This window comes from Wolffia australiana, chromosome 17, assembly GCF_029677425.1.
Source record: "Wolffia australiana isolate 7733 chromosome 17, ASM2967742v1".
NCBI lineage: Eukaryota > Viridiplantae > Streptophyta > Magnoliopsida > Alismatales > Araceae > Wolffia > Wolffia australiana.
This window is the reverse complement of record NC_135851.1, coordinates 10,633,168-10,653,036: the sequence shown is the minus strand read 5'-3', so window position 1 is coordinate 10,653,036 and position 19,869 is coordinate 10,633,168. Positions and strand designations below refer to the sequence as shown.

Below are 19,869 nucleotides of genomic sequence, written 5' to 3'. Positions count from 1 at the left end.
CGAATTTTGTTTGAATTGTGCGAATTTTTACCCATTGTGCGAATTTTTTTCGAATTGTGGGAATGTGCGAATTTGTGGGAATTGTGCAAATTTTGTTTGGATTGTGCGAATTGTTCGAACATCTGTTCTAATTTTTGCACAAAAAAGAATAGAACAACGAACAGATCCCTGTGCGGTTCTTTTGTGTGAATTTTTTGTTTGTTTGAAAAGAACAGAACAGAACGACCATGTCTACCGCCTTGGCGCCTCCAGTCAGTGCACCGCCCGCTGAAGCGCTCGTAAATTGCGCGACTAACAATCCAGCAGGACAAGCACTTCACAGCCTACTTCCGCTAGCCTTCTTTCCGCCCTTCTCGTCGCCCTCGCCACGCCTCCCTCTCTTTCTTCTTCTCCCTCTTCACTCCAGAATGCGGATCGCCGAGCGTCCGCTAAGCTTTACCTTCTCCTTATTATCTTTGTAGCAAACAGAGTATTAGTTATTTTCCATGATCATTGTAATGTTCTTAAACCCCTCTTTGCTCTTTATTTTTTGCCTGTCGTGCATACAACTGTGAATTTGACGCAGAAAGTTTTCTATAAATGAATAAAAACCTCATTTACTAAATGAAGAAAATAAACCATTTCAACGTTTGGAAAAAAATCCAAGTTACTCCCTCATTCCAAGATACATTGCCCTTTAAACTTTATTATTTGCCTTTTTGTTGTTTCCGCACAATGGTTCTCTCTCTCTCTCACCCCCCTTCCAATCTCTCTCCAATTGCACTGCATGTTTATTGTTGTCAGGCTTTCTGTGCAGATTTTAAACTATTTCTTTATCCTTCTATAAGTATGTCCTCATTGGCTATTTGGATTGCCGTAGATTAAAACGGCCAGTGGCAGGTGTTGATGGGAAGTGTTGAAGAACAACATCCTGCTTTAAAGGTGGCATCCTTGCTATCAGCTAGGGCTTTTTGTGCAGTTGGTAAGCCCTTGAATCTAATTCAGGCATTCCCTAAAACATTTGTAGATGTCATTCATTTTTCTCTGAAGAAGAGAGGGAAGATTACCCGTAACTGGTGATCAACCCAAAGATATCATTCAAATTATATTTCTCCTGCAAATGAACTTTATCAAAGTATATTCTTTACAGTCTCATTTTTATGGTTGATGACTGGCACAGTTGGTAAGCGCTTGATTCAAGCATTCCCCAATACATTTGTAGAAATCACACAAAATATGTATCTCCATAAAAATGAACTTTATCAAAGTATATTGTTTGCAGTCTTATTTTTTACGGTTAATGAACGGCACTCGAGGGACCCGAAAAATTTAAGTAAACTGCTGATGCATTGAACAATGTTGTCGAGTAGAGAGATATGGACAGATAGATACATTAATGGATCGAGAGAGAGAGATATGCCAAAGATGTATTACAGAAAATTGGCCAGGGGGAGACCTTCAGCTGCCACTGCTTCTGCAAGTTCCCTCTGAAAAAAATATAGCAGAATAGAACAGAATTCATTTTTGCTTCATCTTTCCCACTCTAGAAATGTTCTCCCATCAGGGTAAAGAAAGGTGCAGCTTCGATACCTTTATCTGGGAGGTAATTGCACCAGGACCCTCCTATTTTCGAAAATGAAAAATTTTTAGTTGAATTTCAGATGAAATAATTTAAAAAGAAGGAAACTAAAATATTTTTACATTGAACTGCTTCACTTCCCAGGAAACTTCTTTCCAGGATTTGGAATCTAAATCCTCCCATGGTCTCGGAACCTCGATCGTCTCAACATGCCCCAGAAGCCTCAAACTATCTACAGAAAATATTCAGAAAACAAATTAAGGCACGATCAAACTTTCGTTTTTCCCAATAACCAAAAGCACACTTAAAACCTATTAGCTGCTAAAATAGATAAAAAACCCAAGATTGATCAAGTTAAAGAGAGACAATGTGGATGGTAGAAGAACAGACCTCTGTTGTTATCTTTAGTTGTTTTATATTGGATTTTTACTTTTAAAAATTTTCTTAAATAAGGTGTTTGAGTATTGCTGCCTCTCTCTCTCATTAAAGAAGGGGGATACATTTTAGCATTTTTCTGTTTCAATTAATCAAAATATGCGCGAAACCTTACTTGTAATAAAGGCTTCCTCCCAAAGTTCTCGCTCTGCCCAGGATGGCGCAGTCTTGCGAAAATGTATCCCCCTTTTAGAACAAATCCTGAGAAGGAAACAATGATGAGAAAGGCCACTGATACTGGCAATTATAGGGTTATCAAAATCAGCAATTTATAAGTTGGTTCATATTTGATCATGTGCTTATATCAGTGATGAAAATATTGGTGCACTCACCTATCAACCGACTGTTATAATGGGTGTTAAGCAAAGATAATCTCGCCCTCAGAAGAGTAGGTTTCTTACTCTATAATCAGCTCACGAACGATTCCAGGGAGAATTCCATCACTTACTGGAGCAGTCTGTACTTCTAATGATTCCCCTGATTCATCACCATCTTCCTGTTATAAGCACAAATTTGATCAGTAATCTCGTTGGGTAAGTACTCTCTCTCTCTCTCTTCAAATCCATTTCAATCTATCTATCTCTCTATTTCTATCACTCTCTTTCTTTATCTCCATCTCCATAAATATATTTATCTGTACCTCTGTCTCGCTCCATAACCCTCTCTTCCTTTATCTTTATCTTCATAGAGATCTGAATATATATATATAAAAGTATCTGAATATTTCTGCCTCTATCTAGAAACGTATCTCTATTAATATCTCTACACCAACCTCAATCTCTCTCCCATCCCTGTCTCTATCTCAATCTTCATCTCCATATCAATCTGTACCGATGTCTCTCTTCGCATCTCCTATCTCATCCCTATCTCAATCGTTATTAAATGTGCATATGTATCTCTGCGTCGAGGTAGCAATGTGATAGAGATGTTTGATCGAACAGGAACAGAGAACAGATCCTTCTAAAGGGCTATAGAGGATACTGAAGAGACATATGTTATAAAGATACAGATAGAGGGAGAGAAGGATAATTACGCCCATTGGCCCATGAGGACCATCTACAGTCTCTATCTCTATCTTGACCTCTATCTATCTATCTGTCACTATCTATATCTATCTCTAACTCTATTTATATCTTTATCTATAACTCAAACTCCATCTCTATCTCTAATTTTGATTATCTATCTCTATACATAGCTCAAACTACATTTCTATCTCTATCTCTAACTCTATTTCTATCTTTGTCTATGATACGAACCTTGATCTAGATTCGTATCGGGAGGTTGGGGGACGAGGCGAGATAGACGTTCCCGGGGTAGGAGAGTTGAAACGGGAAATGAAGAGAGAGGTCGAACAGATGGGGACAGGGATCGACCAGGGACGAGCCGCCTGATAACGCGGAGAAGGGTTGACGATCGGGGGGACGGGGATCGCCGGAGACTAGAAGGGAACCGAACAGCAGGGGTAGGGATCGGATTGGAGGGGAACCAGCTGAAGATCTGGTGAGACGATCAGGGGGGTAGGGGATCGTTGAACGGTCAAGGGGACGGGACCGAGACGAGGAGGATCGAGATAGTGAGTGAGCCAAGAGGCCAAACTTACCTTCATACTTGACTGCCCTCCTCAAGGGAGGGATACATATACTAGCGTTTGCCCGTCCCGATACCGGTACCGGATGCCGGTATCGGGACGGATACCGTATCGGATACCAAAAAGTCAATTTTCCAGTATCCGTTCATTCCGATATCCGTCTCGATGTCAGCATCAGTCTCCGTTTCAGGGGGGAGGATGACGACATCGGATATCAGTTGTGGATATCGGTTTTCGATATCCACACCGAAAGTATGTTTAAAAGTAATATTAATTGATAATTATTCAGCGAGAGGTCAATTTATCGTGGGCCAGAGAGTTAGGAGAGAACTTTTTAAGAGGTAAGCCATCACATTTAATATATACAGCTACATATTTTTATTTTTTCCATATGGGATAACCGGATTCGGGTTTGATGTTAAATCCGAATTCCTTTATCCCATATGGAAGAATATAGAAATTTTCGCTTCTATTTATTGCACGCTGTATCCGGATATCGGTTTATCCCATATGGAACAGGGTATCGGATACCGGATATCGGTTTTCCGGTATCCAGATGTCGGAGACGGATACCAGATGCCGGATATCGGTTTTTGATATCCGGATATCGGAACCGGTATCTGGATCAAATGGTTTTATTTTATTTGAATCTTAGTTAATATATAGAGTTTAAAATTTTTATTTTCTTTGATATGGGATAACAGGTTCCGATAAATAGAAGCGAAAACCGATATCCGATACCGATATACGTCTAACCCCTTATAAACGGATATCGACCGATATCCGATATCCGATATCCAGCCCCGTCCCATTTTTTCGCGGATAACGGATATCGGACGGATATCGGTTGGGCATTTGCTAACACATACTTATAAGAAAATGAAGCAATCTACCCGAAACATAAGACGAAAATGCCTCCAACGGCCAAAATTCCTAAGATACCCTTTTGGGGGTAGAGGATCGTGTCAGTCTACAACTTCAACTGCATCTCTCTCTTTCTAATTTTAACCCTCTATCCATAGCGTCAACTCCGTCTTATCTGTATCACAATTTCTATTTCAATCTCAATCTCAACATCAATCTCAAGCTGAACCTCAACCTCATTCTCGATCGCAGTTTCAAGCTCAACCTCAATCTCAAGCTCAAAATCTATCTCTATTTCTGATTTTACAACATCACAATCCCAATTCCAATATCAATCTCAATCTCAATCTCAACCTGAACCTCAATCTTATATCAATATCAGTCTCAATATCATCCACGATCTCAATCTCTCCCTGAGAACCCGTGGAGAACACCGGATCAAAAAAGAACGAGGAGCAGAATTGGAAGACCTACCTTGTGGCGACAGACCACGAAGAAATTCGTCAGGCTACCCTCCAGAATCCGATCCCCATCATTCGACAGCAGCAGCTCCGTAATCATCGGGCCTCTCCGCTTCTCCATCCCCTTTCGAATTCTTCGCCCAAAACAACAAAAACAACAAACAAATTCAGAACAATCGCAGCAGAAGATCACAACCGCCACACCCGCCCACCTCACCCAAGCCGTCCTCTTCGCCTCCGCCATGTCCCGACCTCGCCCCGCCACAGCCACTCTCGTCCCAGATCCAGTCGGCGAATAATCCCCAAAATGAACAATCACGTCCATTCCATCCGATCTTTGATCTTCCGCGATCATCGCCGTGATCACCACTTCACCCGTCCGCCCCTCCGATTCCCGATTCTCCAGCGCCCGGCGCAGCCCCGTCCGCAGAGATTCATCAACTAGGGCTCGGAATTGGGGCGGCGAAGGCAATACAAACCTCGAGCCGCTGAATCCACCGCGCTCGGCCAAGATCCTGACCGAATTTCTCAGCCTCTTCACGTGCCTCTCCCAGAACAACACCGCCGACGCGTCGCCGTCCGTTCTCGTCGTCGTGTAAACACCTGCAATCGATCCAAGAATTTGACCTAATCGGTAGAAATATGAGAAATTCAGCCGCGAGATTCACCGATCGCCGGAGATCCGCCGCTCACCGGAGACATTCTCCAAGAACACGGCGGCGGGAGGCGGCGCCGCCGCCTGAACCACGCCGTTGACGACGAGGAATCTCGCCATTTTCAAAGCTCTTCTTCTCCTCCTTCCCGCCTCCACAACCCCACCTACCCCCCTTTCTCTCCCTCTAAATATATAGACGATGGATCGTCCCGGACTATACGTCGTCTAAGTATATAGACAGCAGTCTTCCGGACGTGGACGATTGACGGGACGTGTCGAATTTCGTCCCGTCCGACGTCTGGATACAGCGTGGGACGAGGACGGGACGAAATTTAGTCTACATATTTAGACAAAACCGTCCTCCCGTTCGGTCCTCCCGGGGCAAAGGCCGATGCGTCCGGGGAAAAACCGTCCCGCCCCGCATCCCGGACGAAAAAAAACAGTTTGATATTTTTAAATATCAATATGGATTTTTCAATGTTTTTTTAAGGAAACACCGAGAGAGAATGCAAATGGACATATGTACAATTATTTCTGAGTGGCGTCAGTTTGTACGCGCGAAAAAATACAGGGACTTTGATGTAAATTGTCATAGCACGGCCATGTGGCTACATCTCAACCCTCAGATGTAAACCAGGTGGTTTTTCTTCCACATTCCTCCGTACCATCCGGTGGTCACTGGGACGAATTTTCATCCCCAACTTCGTCCATTCCCTTGGACGAGACGATTTTTTCGTCCCGGGAGAAAAAAATAGTCCCCTCCACATCCCTGAACTTTATGTGTAGTGCAGGGATGCGGACGGGACAGTTTTTCGTCCCATAACGAAAAAATCGTCCCGCCTGCGAGGTTGGATGAAAAGCGGGACAGAAATTCATCCCGATACAAACAAACGGAATGGTTTTCGTTCTGAGGTCTAGGATGGAAAAAACCATCCCATCCGGACGTCTCGGACGAGAACACCGTCTCGTCCACGTTCCTGGACTGATTCTGGACGTCAGATGAGACAATCTTCGTCCCATCTCGTCCATCATCCACGTCCCGGACGATCCGTAACTATACTCTCTATTTTACTGTGGACTGGTAACCTTAATGGGCCAGACTGGGCCTCCAGATTTGGTCTCTCTTCCAAATCCTTGGGCCTTGCAAGGCCCACAGTTCCCCGCGTGTTGTGTGTATGGTTTGACGGCCCTGGTCTGGCGCCGATTTTTAGCAATTACCTAAACCTTATCTAATGTGTGGCCGGGTTTTGTCCGTCCTGATTCAGTTTCTCTGACTAGTCAATGTCCAAGTCAATTAAGAAAAGTAAAAAAATGAGAGGGAGAGGCGAAGTTCAGTCCCAGCTCAGTTTTATCCTCGGATCAGTTCCGGATGGACGAGCTGGTCCGCACAAAATTGTACTAATGACCATGGTTTATTCCGATCTGACCTGTCCGTAGTCCACAATGGCAAACCCTACTCCAATAATTCTAAGATTAATAAAAGAGCAACTTATTATTATATATATCCGTGTACAATCCCACCTAGCAAGGCAATGGATATGATTGAACGGTTCCTAACAATTTTAGATTTGTAGCAAGCACTGAATATTAATCTAGAGTTCAATCTGGTCCCGGCATAGTCCTTGGCCTGTTACCATCCGATCCCAGTCCAAGTTTGAACCTCGGACCAGAACAGGACTGACAATGAAATCCACCTTGAAATGGCGTACCGAAGGTCTCCATTTGGCCCTGTCAGATCCAAGATGCCAAACCATACGTACAAGAACCTAAACATAAGAAAAAGGAAACTTAAAATATGTACACATATATGCGTATATATTTATTTTTATAATCCCAATTGGTCTACACCAGTGGACTAATGACTGGATGAAGTCATTTCTGCCATTTTCATCAGCCATTTGTTTGAGACAACCGCCAAATGATGTTGAAGTACAAGAGATTACGTGTTTATATGCATTTACATATTTCAAACTAGTGCACTAAATTATCTGAATTTTCATCCTATGTTATTACTTTGGATATTCAAAAAGGCATTTGATAAAGGAATCAATAAATATGTAAACATGTGAATTTTCTTCCCGCCTTGGGACGAAGTTGATGCTGGTATAGGAATCAATAAATACTTCTTAAATGGGTACTGTAGCAACCGGTATACCTCTTGACCATCTCTTACAACATCCGTCCTGCTATCGTCATCCAATATCGGAATTTAGAGGGGAGATACCGGGCCAGCAGACGAGAGCATGGGACGATGACGGAATGGTGACTATCAAGAACGGAGAGATCAAACGTCATCCGTAGAAGACACGTGTACCACGGCAATTGGCACACGTAAGCAAAATCAGGTGCATGGGGCCCACAATCGGACAAAACAGTTCACTTGCCAGATAGATCTAGAGAGAGAGAGCGAAATACAGCATCGGTGGCGTTGACCGAAAAAAGCAGGAGAGAGAAACGGTCTCTCGAACGGCGGTAAAGTTGATACGTCTCGTCCAAACCTCGTACAACTTTCCTGCCGACAAGTAAAAAAAATGATTTATTTATCGTGAAAAAGGCTTTCTCGGTGGGGAAAAATTCAGAAAATAGCGTATTCCATAAGGGGTAAAAGACGGCGCCGTTAAAACGGGAACTCGGCGGCGGCGGCGGTTTCCAAAACTGTCGGAAGACGGCGCCGCTGTTTCCCTTTAAGCATGCCGACACTGGTGCACGTGCCGGAGTTCTCTCTCACGTGCGAAAGAATTACCGTTTGAATACCCCCCCTCTCACTTATAAGGTCTTCCTGGTAGGAGAACAACGGTCAGTGCGATTTTATTTTCTAACCCTCGTACCATTCTCTTCTTCGCTAGTGGGCCACGGTCAACGGGGTTCGCCAATCAATTTACTTCTTTTTCGGGACTGGCAGTTATTAGTCGCTTTTTAAGGTATTATCTTACAATATTTGGCAACCGGAGTCACCGGCTATGGCCGGTGCAGCCCGTCGATGCCGACAATTTTTGTATTTATTCGTTTCAGAAGCTTCATTAATTCGATTATTTATTACTTTACGGCACTTATTTGGTACGAGTTGCTTCACACGTCCCATCTGGCCTTTACTCTCTCTCTCTCTAGTTCATCTCTCTAGTTCTTCTCTCGCCGGTCGTCGTCCTTCATAAGCGAATCGTTTGCGATCTCTGCGATTCGACGATTGGCTGGCGAGAAGCTGAATTTGAAGCCGATTCGGTGAGCCTTTTCAGTTCTTTGACCGATATTTAGAAGTTTTCAGCGTTGATTCGTCGATTGAAGTTTTCAGCTGCAGATCGCGATTTCGTCTGGCTTTGGATTGATGTTTACCGATGAAGATTACATTGTTAACGATCTTCCTTCGAATACTTCTCCTGCAAACGTTTTTAAGATGCTGGATCTGAATTTCTCATCTCCTTACGGCGATCTTCAGGAGAATCTCATGGCGGATTCCGGCACGTCGAACTCGTCCGTGCTAATCACCGGCGATGAAGATTCCTGCTCGACCAAGTCGCCGGCGCCGACCTTCGTGTTTGGGATCTTGAAGGAGGGCTACGGCGAAGACGAAGTGAACAATGTCGCTTCTGACCCTAAGATCATCACCAGGCAATTGTTCCCAGTTTCCGAGGTTTTCAGCTCGGGAATTCGCGCGCCGTCGTCGTCATCTGCTTCGATCCTCCATCGATTGGATATGGCCGAGATTCCGAAGGTTGCTTCTCAATTCCAGCAGCAGCAGCAGCAGGTGAAGAAGAGCCGGAGAGGCCCTCGTTCGAGAAGTTCCCAGTACAGGGGAGTCACCTTCTACCGAAGAACAGGCAGATGGGAATCTCACATCTGGTGAGTAATTAAATTAATCTGATCTAAACTCGCCCTTCAACTTGTTCTTCTGCAAAATATTTATCTAGAGCTTTTCTCCTGCGCAGGGACTGTGGAAAACAGGTTTATCTGGGTAAGAAAAGTTGTCTTCTATCCAAGTGTTCTTCGCTAAATCGTGAAAAACTTTCCCGTTTTGATGAAATTTGTTGAACAATCCAGGAGGATACGATACAGCCCACGCCGCAGCAAGGTCTAGATCATTTCCCCTTTTTCTAAAAAAAAAATCCCCTTATTTTTAGTCGAATTTCGTTGATTCTTGGGTTTTAATTTCTCAGGGCTTATGATCGAGCCGCGATCAAATTCCGAGGAGTCGACGCTGACATTAACTTCAACCTCTCAGACTACGACGAGGACATGAAACATGTGGGTCGCCCTTGATTTCCATCTAGAAGATGATTTTTCAGAAAAATCTACTAGAAAAAAAATCGATTTCTGCTTGGATTGACGCGAGTTCTTTCTTGTTTTTCAGATGATAAATCTGACGAAAGAGGAATTTGTGCACATTTTACGTCGCCAAAGCACCGGCTTTTCAAGAGGCAGCTCCAAGTACAGAGGAGTCACCCTTCACAAGTGCGGCCGATGGGAAGCTCGGATGGGTCAATTCCTCGGCAAAAAGTAAGTAAAAATAAACAAACCAGTTGGTAAAATTCAACTCTCTTCTTTCAACTCAGTTTTTGTTTTACACTGCATTGTAATAGGTACATTTATCTGGGATTGTTCGACACCGAAATTGAAGCAGCGAGGTTATTAAATGCCCATTTTCTCTTTTTTTTCCCGATTTTTTTTTCATGACCCGTTATTAACTTTTGTTTACTGTTTTTTTTTTGCCAGGGCTTATGACAAGGCCGCCATCAAGTGTAATGGCAGAGAGGCCGTGACGAACTTCGAGCCCAGTTCTTACGAAGGAGAGACATTCCCCGACATGGAGGTTGAAGGTGTGCTTCCAGAAACCCCCCAAAAAAAATTCATTTCATATATTTAATCCGTTTATTCATCTTTTTATTTTCTATTTCTGCCAGCGTTTGGCCGAGATATTGACCTCAACCTGAGCATCTCCCAGCCCACCGATAGTTATCCACGGCGGGACCTGGTCAGCAGTCCTTTGGTCAATTCCGTTGACTCATTGACCGTCATGGTCAACGCCGTTTGACCTTGGCTTTTTCTCTGATGGTATAGGCAAGCGCACCCCTCCAGCCCCAGTTCTCGGTGGCGCCGGAGACGACGAGTGTGCCAGAGACGAGGCCGGAGATGACGACTACGCCGCCAAGCTGGGCCTGGGCCGCCTACGGCACCGCTCGGCTGCTCTATCCATTTGCAGCATCATCAGGATTCTCAGCCTCTTCCCCGCACGCCATCGCCGCCGCCATGGCTCGCCGCGAGTATGTCTACCCTCCCCCACCGACGACGTCTCACTACTACGGCCAGAGCTGAGCCCGGCGTCCATGGTTGACCAACCGCTAGCTCGGGTTGACTTTGACGCGGGTGGGGGCCCAGGCTGCTCTGGTCTCATCTTACTTACCGCCGTCCGATCTGTGGACCTTGATGAGAGCCTATGTGGGCTCTTACCTATTAATGGGCCAGATTTTTTATTTCCAGAAGGCCCGTGAAGAATTGAGCCCAAAACAAGTAAATGGGCTTTTGAACCAAATTTCGGTCCATAAATAACAAAAATTCTCAGCCGTTGGATCGTCTTTCGGCGGCTGAGATTCGTCGTTTTAGGCAATGCAAAAGCCCCCATCATCTTCTTCCCCGCCGACGAGGTCTCTAGAGAAAACCCCGGAGAGGAGAGGAGGAAGAGCGAGCGAAAACCCTAGATTTCCGGTTTGAATCTTCGTCTTGGCGGGTGGAGAATCGCCGATTTCTCAATTGAAGATCGATTCTAGGGTTTGATTTTCGTTTGATGCTGATAAGATTTGGGGAAGGACATGCCGCCCAAGCAGCAGCAATCCAAGGCCGAGATCGCGAAGAAGCAGAAGGTCGTAGAGGACAAAACCTTCGGCCTCAAGAACAAAAACAAGAGTAAAAACGTCCAGAAATATGTTCAGAGCTTGCAGCAGGCTGTCCAGCCAAAGCCGGATGCCTCCAAGGCCGCTGTCAAGGCTAGTGACAGTCCCAATCGATTTTTTTTTCGCTTGTTCACCGGTTTTTAAATTTCTATGAAGTGTTCGTTTTTCTTGATCTTTTGATCCGTTTTTGTGGAAGAACAGAAGAAAAAAGAGGAGGAGAAGGCGAGAGAGAAGGAGCTGAGTGAGCTGTTCAAGGTTGCCATCAGCCAGCCGAAAGTTCCTCTCGGTACATTACTATTAATTTCCCTTCTTATTTTTCGCTTTCTGATATTTTCCATCGCTTAGTTTGATTCGATGAACTCGTGCATGCTTAGGTGTCGATCCGAAATCTATTCTTTGCGAGTTCTTCAAAGCCGGGCAATGCCTAAAAGGGTTCAAGTGCAAGTTCTCTCACGATTTGAATGTTCAAAGAAAAGGGGAGAAAATCGACATTTACAGTGATAAGCGCGATGGAGGTAGACGAGGGATCTCGAACTTGTTTCTACTACAATTATCAATCTATATGAAAAGGAAAATGACATTTGTGCTGACCTAATTCTTGTAAAGAAACGATGGAGGATTGGGATCAAGAGACTCTCGAGAAAGTTGTGGCGCAGAAGAACAGGGAGTATAACCAAAACAAACCTACTGACATTGTATGTATCTATTCCGTTTTTGACATCTCTTTTTCTTTAGGCCATAATTATTTCTCTTATATTCCTAGGCGTTATTGGTGATCCAATTTGTTGTATCCACCAGGCTATGTTAAATCGTCGACTAATATTGGACTCAGAGATAATCGATATCCCCTATCATGATTTATTTTAGTTTGACATCTGTTGTTCGATTAGTAGTTTTTAAAATACTTTTCGAATACTTTCTTTAATTATCCATCATTATTTTATTTTCAGTGATATCTGTTTCTTCAGTACTTCCTCTTACCCTTCTCCATTCATTCATTTACATTTTAGATTCCTTCATTTTTTATTCAATTTTAGGTCGTTAACTCTTTATAAGTTGTACATTCCGTGACCGTCCTCTATGACATATTTCTTTTTGTTCGACTCATTTTCTTGTTATTCTTATTTTTATATTACTGCTCATGCACCAGCGATCAGCGATAGATCAGAGCACTAGATTTGATCGATCAGTAGATCATGATCGGATCAATTGGATTGACCGCATCATATTCAGATTGATTAGTCAATCTGCTCGACCTGATCAAAATTGCCTACCAATCACCAACCCAAATTGAATAAAAAATTATTAGATTTTAGACCAGATGGATTGATGGGCGTTGATCATGCAACCAGACCAGATATTAGATTTTACCCAGTAGCTGTGTCAAAATCAAATTAATTAGTCGGGCTTATCGAATCAATCATTTTGACTCCTAAAATGTACATTATAGCATAACAATTTTCTTGAAACTAGATATTTGTAATTGCGTGTTAATTAGAAGTTCTATCTGTAGGTGTGCAAGCATTTCTTAGAAGCAGTGGAGAAGAAGCAGTATGGTTGGTTCTGGACATGTCCTAACGGCGGAAAGGAATGCCACTACAGACACGCACTTCCACCAGGTTATGTCCTAAAATCCCAAATGAAAGCTCTCCTGGAGGAAGAAGCGAATAAGATAACCATTGAGGAAGAGATTGAAAACCAGGTAACCTATTTAGAAGAAGATAAACAGATTCTACCATCAGGATATTTTGTAACTGGGTATGTGGCTTTTTCTCTTTAGAGGGCGAAAGTCGCCACCACTACGCCCATGACCCCTGAACTCTTTATGCAATGGAAGAAGAAAAAGATAGAAGAGAGAGAAGCTGGTCTGGCTGCTTTGCGAGCAGAGAGGGCCAAGAACGACCGTATGAGGCATGTTTTCTCTTCACTTCTCTCCCTTTTTATCTAAAATGCTCTCTCTTCTTCTCTTAGTCTCGCTATATATCTATCGGTCAATCTATCAATCTATCAATCTACCTATCAGTCTATCTTTCAGTCTGCCAACCTGCCTGTCTGTCTTTTCACCTCATCTATATGTGTCTCTCCTTCTCTAAAAATCTCTTTGACATCTCTATTGCTCTTGCAATCTCTCTAATCTCTATGTATCTATGCATCTATCTATCTATCCCATCTACCTATCTGTCTATCTGCCTGCCTGCCTGCCTGCCTGCCTGCCTGTCTGTCTTTTTATTTTATCTATGTATATCTTGCATTCTCTCTATATATCTATCTATCTACCTATCTACCTTTCTGTCCGTCTATCTGCATGTCTACCTGCCTATTTGTCTTTTGATCTCATGTATATATTAATATCTCTTTCTGTAAAAATCTCTTTTCCGCTCTCTCTTGCTCTTTCAATCTCGCTATATATTTATCTCTCTATCTATCTACCTATCTGTCTGTTTGTCTGTCTGCATGTATGTATGTATGTCTGTCTGTCTTTTTATCCCGTCTTTATATGTATCTCTCTCTCTGCGCCTGTGTATCTATCCATTCATCCATGTGTATATTTCTCTCTCGCTTTAAGTTTAAAAGTCCCTGTTGATCATTCGGGAGCTTTTTTCCAGTGGTCGCGAGCTGTTTCTGGCAGACGCCAGCTTGTTTATTGATGACGTGGATTCATATGAGAAGTACCAGAGAGAAGAAGAGAATGAACCCAATGTGGAGAAGGTAGGCAATCAATTATATCTCTGCCAATATTTGTCCAATCATTTGGGAAGCTTTTTTAAACATTTCCTTGTCTTATAATTTATGCGTTAAATATAATTACAAACTAATGTCATCTGTGAGAGATATAGAAACCCGTGTTCACTTTTCATGATAATATGGCAGGCTAAGAGCGGCCCCTCATCTGAGGGCCAAAGTTTACACGGCACAGAGAAAAGTGTGGAAGGATCTGTTGGTGATGATGTCGATGATGATGATGATGATGATGATGACTTTGACATAGCAGAGCTGGATGAGCTGGAAGCTAGCTTGTCCCGTGTATCTATTCAGATTCGCGAGCCGGGCTCTTGAGGAATTTGAGAACCTCCTCTTTTCTCCCTACATCTATTTATTCAAATCCATCTTCTCTTTGCACATTTTGTCTGTCTACTTCTTTTTCTCTATCTGTCTTACAGCAGGCTGTCGGTTTCAGTTCTGTAGAGGAACTTTGTGGAATCTGAGGTATGTTATTATGGCAAGGGGCTTGAGGCAACGCTTGAAGCAAAGAGTCAGGTGTGTGCAAGTGTTAGTTTTGATTTTTTTCCCCTTAATGTTTGAGCAATGAATTGCCCTTTCGTTTTGCGGGCCAAGAAGTCGGCGATTAGTGTTCTTGTTTCTGCTGTTTCTAGTGAACTTTCCTATGGTTAATTTACCTGGCAAGAATCCGACTACCAAGAGTAATTTTGTGATTTTTGAAGAGATGTTTTAACTCATGATTCTCAGTGCAACAAATTATCAAATTAGTTTAGTAGCCTGGCAAGAGTAACTGCAAAGATTGTCAATGACTCTACAAGTTAAGTAGGCAACTCTGGCAGTCGAGTTTATATGCAGTTTTAAAAAGTTGGATATACCTCCTGGGTAATATTTGTCATGCAGCTGTGCCAAAGAAAGATGATGTTTTTTGATACAACGGTCGCTGTAGAATGACATTGAAGATTTTGATATATGTTTCATTGCTTTAAATGGATCGATGTAAGATGACATTAGAGTATGATTTATTTAAGGTCTCATCGATGCACAGATGGTTTATTCCTTATATAGTATGTTACGTAAACACCGGTCGTCATATTCCTTAGTGTCGATGCTGAAAATAGTTGAACTCGATCAAATTGAGACATCACTGCACGGTCGATCAAATACCTACAACAATGCTTTTGATGTATCGATGTTAATGTATAATTTTTAAAGTTTCTTATAATTTTACATAAAATTGTTTGTTTATAGCGAAATAGTTTAATATTTCTAAATATTTATCATGGTTTATGTACTCTGTAGATAACTAATTGAACTTTCAAAGCACAAAAAATTCAAACTCAGTAAAGTTTTTTGGGAATATTTTCTGAAGTTTAATTTATTTGTGTCTTTTCGTACATATTTATCATGGTTTTTTTGTAATAATATATATACAAGTAACCAAATGCAATAAACATTTTTCTATCTTTCAAAAGGGTTACCTGATTTTCAAATCACGTGGATGTTGAACTTTAATGAACCATTTTGATAGGGCATCTATGTTAAGGGCATCAATACCAGTCCAACATCCACGTGATTTGAAAATCAGGTAACCCTTTTGAAAGATGGAAAAATATTTATTATACTAGGTTCCTTGTCTATATATTATTGGATGTAAATGCACATAGATTTTTGCCACGGACTATACATTGAGCTTTCCATGATACCTTCCTGATTTTCTATTAAATTCATAAGATTAAAAGGAAAGCATTCCTAAGTTGGAAGTTAAATCTACGCTAGTTTATGTTGCGAATCTCACTGTATGTAGTCACGCCTAGTTAGAAATATGGTTTGATAAGTAGCTGAAAGGATATTCCAAACAAATGAACAAATGAACCACCGGTCTGAGCTGATCGTTAATCTAAATAATAAGGGAAGCTAAAGAACACAAATCAAAGGGGTTGAATGGCAAAATCTGGGTTCAATCTTCTAATATCAAACTTTAAACAAGAATCCAACAGCCAATTGAAATGAGCATAACTTCAATTATAGCAAGAATAGGCTATATTGATTAAATGCGACGAATGATTCCCCATCTTCTTTATTTGACTAAAAAAAGAGATAAATTAGTATTCGTGAATTTATTTTCTGTGCATTCTCCTGTTCTTATGATTTTTTTGAATGTTCTGCCCTTCCTATTATGTTGGGGTTCAGATGAAACCAAGATACAACTACCTAACATAAATTAGACTTTTTATGCATTGGATCCTATATGCGTTAACTTGTCTTGCTTAGGTTATTCTAGAGTGGATGTACCCCTCATCTCATAACGGACTAATGGTAATTATTTCCTTCTCTTTCAGATGATCACGAAATGAGAGACAATGGTTATTAACAGTAGGCTCCAAAAGTATATTTGAATTTCTCTTGAGATTGATGATTAGTCAAAAATGGCACAATATGCATAAAAAGAGTTCTTTTCCTTGAATGAATGATGAAAATGGTTGACTCTAACCTATTAGTGAGAGTTAGTTAGGATAATATAAGGTGAAAGTTATAATGTGTATTAGCTCCCTTTCCTTCTGCCCAGCTCCCCAAAAACAACGTTCGACTTGCATGTGTTAAGCATATAGCTAGCGTTCCTTCTGAGCCAGGATCAAACTCGCCTATTTGTTCGGTCAATCACCAAACGGTGCACGACGACGCCGAACTCGATTATTTTTCCAAACTTCCGAATGATAAAGACAAAAAAGTTATTCATTTCGTTGGACCATTTTAAATGAATAAAAAATATCTATATTATTTTTAGAATCCACTTGGCGCTGGATAGAAAAAGAGTAAAACTGCCCTCTTTCCCAACATTTTGCATATATATTAAACGTATCAAAGGAAAATTAGCCATAAACTTTTCAAAATCATAATTTTGGGTATTGGTCGCTTACTTAACTACTAACCTTGTTTTCACTTATATTAAACCATCTTTGATGCTTTTTTAATTTCGAATCACCCTTAACCTTTTTTCATGATGAGAGCTAAGGACAGTATGTTGTGTTCTAGGATTTGGATTTAAATTAAAATTACACAATTCTTACCACATATTTGTTCTCAGAATTAAATGCTCAAAATGGAAGCATAACAAACCTTTCAAAGCAGATGATCAAATCAACTTGGCATGGATCTTAGATTCATGATTTCTCAGTTCCGTGAGCTAGGCATATTGAGTTGTTTATGTGCAAAGCCTATTGATATATCCCCATAATTTATGGCACATCAAATCTCCTCTTTTTTCTTGATGATCCCCGTAATTGCGCCACTATCGTTGACAACCCTATTACATCAAAAGTGGAGAAGAGCCAAGTAGAGAACAAAGAAAAAGGGTGTGCCTTGAAAATTTCCGAGTTAGGCAAATTTTTTTAAGGGCATTCCTCTATTCATATTTAGTGGGAATTTTTCATAAGCCCCTAAACTTTAAATAGATATTTTGACTTCTACGATACCATTTGTGTGAGACCCTCTAGGGCCATGTATCAGTCTAGTTAACGACTCCAGGTCCTAAAAACATAACTATCATTAGTTACACCTTGTGTTGTAGAAGATACAAAGGAGTGTATTGACTCACTCTCAAAACCTTATTATCATCAGCTACAATGTAAACATAGTCGCTCATTTACTTGGAAATCCTAAGAAAACCTAGGCTATGGTTAAATTCTAAGGCCTAATCGGTCATACAAGTTAGTAATAGTACATTCAAAAACCATCGGAGAACTCTTCTAAGATTTTCCAGCCAATGAATTCATTGCATCATCTTCCTTGAGATGTCCCACATTGTGTACGGGGCATACAATTTCATCTTGACCACCTAAATATTTTCATGAAAGTAAAACTCATATCTCATAGTAAGACTTGGTGTACCCAAACTAAGACTCTTTACAATTCCATGATTAAGAACTCATAGCTCATAGTCAAATAATAACCAGCCATCAACGATACTCATTTGATGTTTCAAGTTTAAGGAATGCTTACACAACCGTGACATGAAGCAATGTGATTGATAGTTTGGTATAATACCATTCAGGGATTCATATGAATCAATTTAGTGAATTATTTTCACAAAAAATCACTGACTATCTATCCTTAGTGTCTCCACACTAATGTCTATTGGTATTTTTCATACTCATCATATGAGTGAGTTAAAAGGTATTATTCTATTTAGATATGTCAATGTCCTTCTTGATTATCTTTTTGAATTAGAATGTTTAGAACACATGTTTAAACACTAGTGATGTATGTATTGTGATCTCATCATCATTTACAAAGTTGAATAACGTATTCATTCATCATAAGCATCATATATACATTATAATAAATATTATTATTAATTAATACTAAACAAGATATGGAATGTGTGATTGGGTTGCTGGCCACATATATTTTCATCACAATTAACAAGGAGAAATTTCAGTTGTAATCATAACTTTAAGATATAAGTTTTAGCTATGGTTGGAGGGAAGTTAAGAATAAGTTGGAAGTTTTTTCAATAGATTACAAGGTCAAACTAATTTCATGATAGAATTGTGAGAACTTCTAGTATGGTTATCTTCCTATCCAAGTCGTGATGGAAAATTGAATTCAAATTATTTTAGTAACTAGTTTTCTATGATAGCGATCCAAGCTGCACCATGAACGTATATTTATATAATTATTTAGTCACAACATAAGTATTGGTTCTAGAAGAAACATCTGCCTCAATCCTTGATCAAATAATGGACTACTGTCTATTGGATTATTTGGTTCTTATATTTCCAATGCGTGTAAGAGCATGTGTCACGCGGTCAAATATGAAACTAAAAACAATGCTCGGGCATGAATGTTGGGAAGCATTTTCTTGAGCATCAGAAGTATTTTGGAAAATTTTTAGATTTCTTGGAGGATGAGAGAAGGTATGGCTAGGCCCCATAAATAAAGTGGGAAAATTGTATTATGAAGGAAGAAGATCACGTCAGAGGCCATAGCCGTTACATGGGGAAGATCGGGGACTATACCAAAGTAATGAGTCAGGGGGCAATACGCGCCAGCAGGTCGTGGTTCTCATGTTCCTTGATGCTCATAGCTGCACAGGTGAGTGTGCACACCGTTGCTACAAGCGCGCCCATGGGCCGGTCGCTGAGCTCATGTGGGACATGGCTCTTGGTCCATCAGTTGATCGGTCATATTAAACACCCTGATGACCATCAGTTTCACCCTTGTGCTTGGTCCCAGCCTTTATGATCCACGTGCCACCAACACATGCACTGAAACCTCCATGTTTAGGTTGTATTAGAACTGTCGTGCTCGACGCCTCAAGCTTTGGCACATATCACATTTTGGACTTGCGCACATGCTTGTGCACTCGCGATAATCAGCGCATGCTGCACCCGTGACCTGCCGCGCAGCCTATGTTGGGTTCTAGATCCCTAAATCTGGATGAACAAATCAAAGCGATACGCAGCATAGACATTTATGAAATCGTACCACATCATTAAATCTTGAAACAAAGTACCATTGCACGGATTGCATCCGTGATTTCTAAGATCCCAGAGCAAGACGAGTCGAACTGCAAAAGTGTGCAATATCTAGATGTATCGACGCAATCCTCAGCATGTTGAATCTCCTCCTTCTCGTTGATGAGCCCCGTTCTACCCCCATTGTCATCATTACGCCATTCCGATCGTATCGGGCATGGAGAGGGG

General features: G+C 41.3%; 3 protein-coding genes across 4 annotated transcripts; 2 read left to right on the top strand and 1 right to left on the bottom strand.

Annotated features, from left to right (window-relative positions):
• Positions 1-1,296: 1,296 nt before the first annotated feature.
• Positions 1,297-5,744, bottom strand: LOC144714483 (uncharacterized). 2 transcript variants are annotated; one of them, XM_078589232.1, is made up of 8 exons: positions 5,600-5,744; positions 5,119-5,509; positions 4,920-5,040; positions 2,395-2,489; positions 2,109-2,194; positions 1,681-1,790; positions 1,570-1,602; positions 1,297-1,466 (listed from the first exon to the last, which is right to left on the bottom strand). In XM_078589232.1, exons 1-8 carry the CDS (start codon positions 5,679-5,681, stop codon positions 1,410-1,412), a joined length of 975 nt encoding a protein of 324 aa, XP_078445358.1. In that variant the 5' UTR covers positions 5,682-5,744; the 3' UTR covers positions 1,297-1,409. The 2 variants fall into 2 exon arrangements, with proteins under 2 accessions (XP_078445358.1, XP_078445359.1); XM_078589233.1 differs by having other exon boundaries at positions 5,575-5,733.
• A 2,876-nt stretch (positions 5,745-8,620) lies between these two features.
• On the top strand, positions 8,621-11,035 carry LOC144714285 (APETALA2-like protein 3). Its single transcript, XM_078589003.1, has 10 exons — positions 8,621-8,780; positions 8,995-9,398; positions 9,485-9,510; positions 9,597-9,627; positions 9,713-9,800; positions 9,907-10,052; positions 10,136-10,180; positions 10,269-10,372; positions 10,457-10,527; positions 10,614-11,035. The coding sequence occupies exons 2-10, from the start codon at positions 9,004-9,006 to the stop codon at positions 10,866-10,868; spliced, it is 1,161 nt and encodes a 386-aa protein (XP_078445129.1). The 5' UTR covers positions 8,621-8,780; positions 8,995-9,003; the 3' UTR covers positions 10,869-11,035.
• A 175-nt stretch (positions 11,036-11,210) lies between these two features.
• Positions 11,211-14,885, top strand: LOC144714286 (Zinc finger C-x8-C-x5-C-x3-H type family protein). Its single transcript, XM_078589004.1, has 8 exons — positions 11,211-11,536; positions 11,645-11,729; positions 11,818-11,958; positions 12,050-12,138; positions 12,957-13,145; positions 13,224-13,354; positions 14,050-14,152; positions 14,315-14,885. Exons 1-8 carry the CDS (start codon positions 11,363-11,365, stop codon positions 14,498-14,500), a joined length of 1,098 nt encoding a protein of 365 aa, XP_078445130.1. The 5' UTR covers positions 11,211-11,362; the 3' UTR covers positions 14,501-14,885.
• The last annotated feature ends 4,984 nt before the right edge of the window (positions 14,886-19,869 follow it).

Bases quoted from the DNA above. Each gene is read 5' to 3' on its own strand.
- LOC144714483 (XM_078589232.1), bottom strand. From the start codon at position 5,681: ATGGCGAGATTCCTCGTCGTCAACGGCGTGGTTCAGGCGGCGGCGCCG. The intron at 2,490-4,919 runs GTAGGTCTTCCA...TGCTTATAACAG, and splicing joins TCGTGGTCTGTCGCCACAAG to GAAGATGGTGATGAATCAGG. The intron at 1,467-1,569 runs GTATCGAAGCTG...TATTTTTTTCAG, and splicing joins CAATTACCTCCCAGATAAAG to AGGGAACTTGCAGAAGCAGT.
- LOC144714285 (XM_078589003.1), top strand. From the start codon at position 9,004: ATGGCGGATTCCGGCACGTCGAACTCGTCCGTGCTAATCACCGGCGAT. The intron at 10,053-10,135 runs GTAAGTAAAAAT...GCATTGTAATAG, and splicing joins GGTCAATTCCTCGGCAAAAA to GTACATTTATCTGGGATTGT. The intron at 10,181-10,268 runs GTTATTAAATGC...TTTTTTTGCCAG, and splicing joins ACCGAAATTGAAGCAGCGAG to GGCTTATGACAAGGCCGCCA.
- LOC144714286 (XM_078589004.1), top strand. From the start codon at position 11,363: ATGCCGCCCAAGCAGCAGCAATCCAAGGCCGAGATCGCGAAGAAGCAG. The intron at 11,537-11,644 runs GCTAGTGACAGT...GTGGAAGAACAG, and splicing joins CCTCCAAGGCCGCTGTCAAG to AAGAAAAAAGAGGAGGAGAA. The intron at 14,153-14,314 runs GTAGGCAATCAA...ATAATATGGCAG, and splicing joins ATGAACCCAATGTGGAGAAG to GCTAAGAGCGGCCCCTCATC.